General features: G+C 37.5%; 1 protein-coding gene across 2 annotated transcripts in view; it reads left to right on the forward strand.

Annotated features, from left to right (window-relative positions):
* Klhdc1 (kelch domain containing 1) overlaps nt 1–5,234 on the forward strand; it is a 70,290-nt gene extending 65,056 nt beyond the window's left edge. For both annotated transcript variants that reach the window (XM_045155062.1, XM_045155063.1), the window contains 2 exons: nt 491–543; nt 4,850–5,234. In XM_045155062.1, coding sequence (XP_045010997.1) covers nt 491–543; nt 4,850–5,036 — 240 coding nt within the window. In that variant the 3' untranslated portion in view covers nt 5,037–5,234. The remainder of the gene's footprint in view (nt 1–490; nt 544–4,849) is intronic.
* The last annotated feature ends 766 nt before the right edge of the window (nt 5,235–6,000 follow it).

The following is a 6,000-nucleotide window of genomic DNA, read 5'->3' on the forward strand; positions in this document are numbered from 1 at the left end:
AAAAAAGGTGACCACTACTGTTATTATTTATAACTTAATATTCTCAGAGAACAATTTTTAATTTTTTTCTTATTTATTTATTTGACAGAGAAAGGGAGAGAGAGAGAGAGAGAATGGGCATGCAAGGGCCTCCAGCCACTGCAAACGAACTCCAAATGTGTGCACCCCCTTGTGCATCTGGCTGATGTGGGTCCTAGGGAATTGAACCAGGGTCCTTTGGCTTTGCAGGGAAATGCCTTAACCTGTAAGCCATCCCTCAGCCCCAATTTTAAATTTTTTATATTTGGAATTATATATGCTATTAATTAGGTAAAAAGTTGGTCACTGAAATTTGGTAACCATATATTTGAAGCTTTTAGATAGCAAATGCATGCATGTATGTATGTATGAATGTGTGTTTGTGAGTGTATACACATATATGTATGTGTGCTTATGTGTATATGTACTATTTTTTATCCAAATCCTTGACAAGGCCTTTTTATGTTGTTAGGGTCACTGTAATGATTTATTGATCCTTCAAACCCAGCCCTATTCATTACTAAGGTAAGTAAATGTACTTGTTTTTCAGAGATGATATGAATGTGTGATAATCTTTTGGGGGAGGAGCTATAATACTTTATAAGTAGTTTATGATGAATTCAAAAAAATGTTTACATCTTCCTAAGAGTATAATTAAATTTACTATTATTATTATTTAGTTAGTTTTTAAAAAATATTTAGCCAGGCGTTGTGGTGCATGCCTTTAATCCCAGCATTTGGGAGACACAGGTAGGAGGATCGCTGTGAGTTCTAGGCCAGCCTGAGACTATGCAGTGAATTCCAGGTCAGCCTGGGCTAGAGCGAGACCCTACCTCAAAAAAAATCTAATTTAATTATTATTTATTTGTGTATGTGTTAGAGAAAGTGTGTACTCTAGGGCCTCTTGCCCCTACAAACATATTCCAGATGCAAGTGCCACTTTATGTATCTGGCTTTACCTGGGTACTGGGGAATTGAACCTTGATCAGCAGGCTTTGCAAGCACATGTCTTTGACTGCTAAACTACCTCTCCAGCCCCAAGTATAATCAAATTTATAATGGTGTGTTAGAGAGATTGCTTAGTGCTTAAGGTGCTTGCCTGCAAAGCCTAAGTACCCATGTTTGACTCTTCAGATCCCACATAAGCCAGATGCACAAGATGATGCAAGCACATAAGGTCACACATGTGCACAAGGTGGTGCACGTATCTGGCATACAGTTGCAATTGCTAGAGGCCCTTGTGCACCAATTCCCCCTCTCTCTCGTAAAAAGATTTAAATTTAAAAAATTTATGATGGTGACCACATATCAGTGTTTTCCAAAATTAAAATATGTAGAACAATCATATTTTTGTTTTGTTTGTGAAAATTGTTTTTAGTTCATATGATAATATTAAACATACTGTATTTCCTTAATTCTAAGCCTGACATTTTATATTTTAACTTTTTAGAAATCAGAATGCACCTGATAATATATATTATGTATAATATATAATGTAAATATATACATACATATACTCATTTAGCTGGGTATGGTGGTGCACACTTTTTTTTTTTTTTTTTTTTTTTTTTTGGTTTTTTCGAGGTAAGGTCTCACTCTGGCTCAGGCTGACCTGGAATTCACTCTGTAGTCTCAGGGTGGCCTCGAACTCTCGGCGATCCTCCTACCTCTGCCTCCCGAGTGCTGGGATTAAAGGCGTGCGCCACCACGCCCGGCTTTTTTTTTTTTTGGGGTGGTGCACACTTTTAATCCCAGCACTTGTGAGACAGAGGTAGGAGGATGGCTGTGAGTTCAAGGCCAGCCAGAGACTAAATAATGAATTCCAGGTCAGTCTGGGCTGGAGTGGGACCCTACCTTGAGCCCCACCTTCCCCCCAAAAACCTTATAGTACCTTGGATAAAAAATAATCATGAAATATATTAGATCTATATTTATATTAACAATGGGCTATATAGGGTCCTATCTCCTGGATATATGTTGTGTTAACTTACTGGGAAGACATGAAGAACATCAAAGAAAGACCAAGAAAATTATTCCATCTAAGTCTAGTTTAGTAATCCAGTGAGTTTATTGGGGTTGCTCAGAAGGGCACCTCTCTCCAGGAATCCTGACTCCTGATATAACCAAAAGTTTGTGAATTTTGTAAGTTTCAGGAGCTTCTGGCTACTCCTAAGTTTTGGTTTGGGTTTTGGTTTGTCAAGGTAGGGTCTTACTCTAGTCCAGGCTGACCTGGAACTCACTATTGTAGTCTCAGGATGCCCTTGAACTCATGGTAATCCTCCTACCTCTGCCTCCTGAGAGCTGGGATTAAAGGTGTGCGCCACCATGTCCGACATGAGCTTTATTTTCTGAGTCTTATCTGCTATTTAATGGGCATTTCTCCAGGATGGAATGTTCAATTTGTAGGTTGAAGGCCCTTGCTATACAACATAATTGACTAGACTAATGATATTTATTGAGGATGTTTGCAATTTGGGGCTATTATGAAAATTAGGCATGAAGTACTCTTGGGTATTCCATTGGAAAGCATGCACATCTCTTGACTGTTCAGGTTGTCTTGGTCATTCTTCTCTGATGCCTGCAGAGCCATACACCTGGCAAAGGAATTACATCTTATTCTGTCACAGCATTTCCAGCACTATGTTGTCTATATCCTTCACTAACTAAACATATTTTTGAAGGTTGATATTGGCTCTCCTGTGTTAGATCTCGTACTCCTAAAACAGTTGAGAATATATGCATTCAGAATGCTTTCTTATCAGCTTCAAAAGAATAGCAAAAGCCAGGTCCTCCTCTGTCTTCACCTTGCTCTTCTGTGGAAGGGCATAGGAGCTAGTGTACCTGCCTAGGGCAGAGTTTGCACTAGGGAAAAGATTCACATTTTCTTTTGTGTAACAGAGGTTAACATCAGTGCCTTACTTGATATTAATCTCCAGTTTATTTTATTGTTTTTGGCTTTTTGTTGATGTTGTTTTTCATGGTAAGGTATACTCTAGGCCAGGCTGACCTGTAATACATTATGTAGTCATCTCAGGGTGGACTCAAACTCACATCCATCCTCCTACCTCTTCCTCCCAACTGCTGGGATTAAAGGTGTGCACCACCACACTTGACTTAGTTTTTGGCTATTTTTAAAAATATTTTATTTCTTTATTTATTGGAGAGAGAGAGAGAGGAAGAGGCAGAGAGAGAGAATGGGCACACCAGGGCTTCTAGCCACTGCAAATGAACTCCAGATGTGTGCACCCCCTTGTGCATCTGGTTTATGTGGGTCCTGGGGAATCAAACTGGATTCCTTAGGCTTTGCAGGCAAATGCCTTAACCACTAGGCTATTTCCCTCAGCCCAGTTTTTGGCAGTGTATATATACACATACATACATACACACACACGATGTGTTTTTTGTTTGTTTTTATTTTTGTTTTTGGAAGTAGGATCTCACTCTCTGTAGTCCAGACTGGCCTCAAATTCACCATCCCCCTACATCAGTCTATAGAGTGCTGGGGCTAAAGGTATATATCATGACGCCCATCTCTGTACTTTTTTATTATTCTATTATTTATTTATTGAATCTTTAAAAAAATATTTTGTTCATATTTATTTATTTACTTGAGAATGACAGACAGAGAGAGAAAGAGGCAGAGAGAGAGAGAGAATGGGCACGCCAGGGCCTCCAGCTACTGCAGACAAACTCCAAATGTGTGTGCCCCCTTGTGCATCTGGCTAACGTGGGTCTTGGGGAATCAAGCCTCGAACCAGGGTCCTTAGGCTTCATAGGCAAGTACTTAACTGCTAAGCCCAAATCATTTTTTTTTTTTAAGAGACTGCTTTTACTTGGTAAATTTTATTTCTTTGAGAGAGAGAGGGAGAGAATGGGCACACCAGGGCCTCTAGCCACTGCAAATGAACTTCAGATGCATGTACCACTTTGTGCATCTGGCTTTATGTGGGGACTGGGGAATCAAATTCAGGTTGTTAGGCTTTGCAGGCAAGTACCTCAACTGTTGAGCCATCTCTCCAGCCCAAATAATAATAATTTATTTTTGTTTGTTTTTTGAGGTAGGGTTTCACTCTAGTCCAAGCTGATCTGGAATTCATAATAATGATTTCTTGAAGGATAAATTGTGAAATTTATTTTAGGGGGAGTTTACATAAGAGACAAAGCAAAGCAGAAAAGCATCCAAGCCAAAAGAAACAAAAGAATGGAAACATCTCCTTCACATAGGGAAAAGTCTCTCTCTGGGAAAAGCGGCAGGATTTTAATATTTTTATTTATTTACTTGAAAGAAAGAAAGAGGGAGGGGGAGAGAGGGGCAGATAGAGGATGGGGCAAGAGAGAGAGAGAATGGGCGTGACAGGGCCTCCAGCCACTGCAAACAAACTCCAGACACATGTGCCACCTTGTGCATCTGGCTAATGTGGGTCCTGGTGAACCGAACCTGGGTCCTTTGGCTTTGAAGGCAAATGCCTTAACTGCTAAGCCATATCTCCAGCCCAGAAGACAGGATTTTATTTTTTATTTTTGAGAATCCTTAACTAGCTGTCAAAATCCCAGTACTCAGGAGACTGAGTCAGGAGGATTGCCTCCATTTCAGGGATAGCCTGGGCTACATAGTGAGTTCCTGTCTCAAAAAGTATATACTAGAGTGCTGAGGTATTTTGCAGAGTGTGAGAGGACTTGGCTAGTATTCAGGTAGGCCCTGATTCCAATCCTCAACTCTGCAAAGACAAGAAAACAAAAACAACAACAAAAACCAAATTTAAAAAAACTTGATAAAAAGTTTCATAGGCTTGGGTTCAGAAACTAATAATACCGTATGCTTTACTTGCAGGTCATGCCTTGACTGTATTGGTAAAAATGCTATTATTTTAAAAAGTCAGATATCTTTATTACCTCCTAAGCTTCTGCAACAAGTACTCAAAAAGATAACATTTTGGACTGCAGCTAATTACCGTAAAGAACAAAGAATCCAAAAGGAGGAAACAGAAAATAAGTATCAGTGGATCAGCAGCCTTTGAATTGTTATGTGCTTTGTCTCTTTAAAACATTGTAATCAGACTATGCATTTACCCTCTCCTCCAGTTTCAGACTTTATTTAAAGGATAAAATTTCCAACAAAAAATGCTCTGTTAATGTGATTACATGATATGGGATATGTGGAAATTATATGTAAATGTAGATTTATCTATTTATATTTGTATACTTATTTATTTATAAACTACAGGATAAGCATTCTTTCTGAAAGTAAGTACAATTGTAACAAGTCATACATGTACTCTTTTCTAGAAAGATTATGTAATTTGAGAAAATAAATTATCCTAAAGATTTCAGAAACACCACATATAACTGTAGATGTATGTATGTGTGTGTATATATATATATATATATATATATATATATATATGTATATGTATATATATGTATGTATATGTATGCATATATGTATATGTGTGTGTGTGTAATACATATCAACTTTCATAAAGAATAAATTTTCTCATTACTTTAAAATTAACTAAGTGTATCCTTAAATAACTTTTCTTCACCTTCATTTGAATGGGGGGAATCTGTCTTAGATCTGTCTCTATTACCCCTGAGAACCTGTTTTAAAGTATATAGAGGTTTATTTATTTTTGAAATACTGAGATGTGGTACATTCATTTTGGGGACATGTTAAAATATATTTTGTTTCAGAAGTGTATGTAAAGTAATTTTTGCAAGTAATGAAATGGACTGGTAGTTTTGACCTCTGAAAACCTGTCACTTTGGCGCATTCTGCTCCATAGAGTTGATGCACAAGATACCAAAATATTCAAATGCTTAATATCTGTTATTTTCAGCATTATAATTTATCCAAAGTGGAAGATTATATCTTTTTATTCCTCAAAATGTTTTTACCAATTGAAACATTTCTCTTCATATTATCTATCAGTCTTCTTTCCATTGACTTACTAGTTATGATTAATTATTTAAAAGTTCAGTATA

This window comes from Jaculus jaculus, chromosome 7 (genome assembly GCF_020740685.1).
Source record: "Jaculus jaculus isolate mJacJac1 chromosome 7, mJacJac1.mat.Y.cur, whole genome shotgun sequence".
NCBI lineage: Eukaryota > Metazoa > Chordata > Mammalia > Rodentia > Dipodidae > Jaculus > Jaculus jaculus.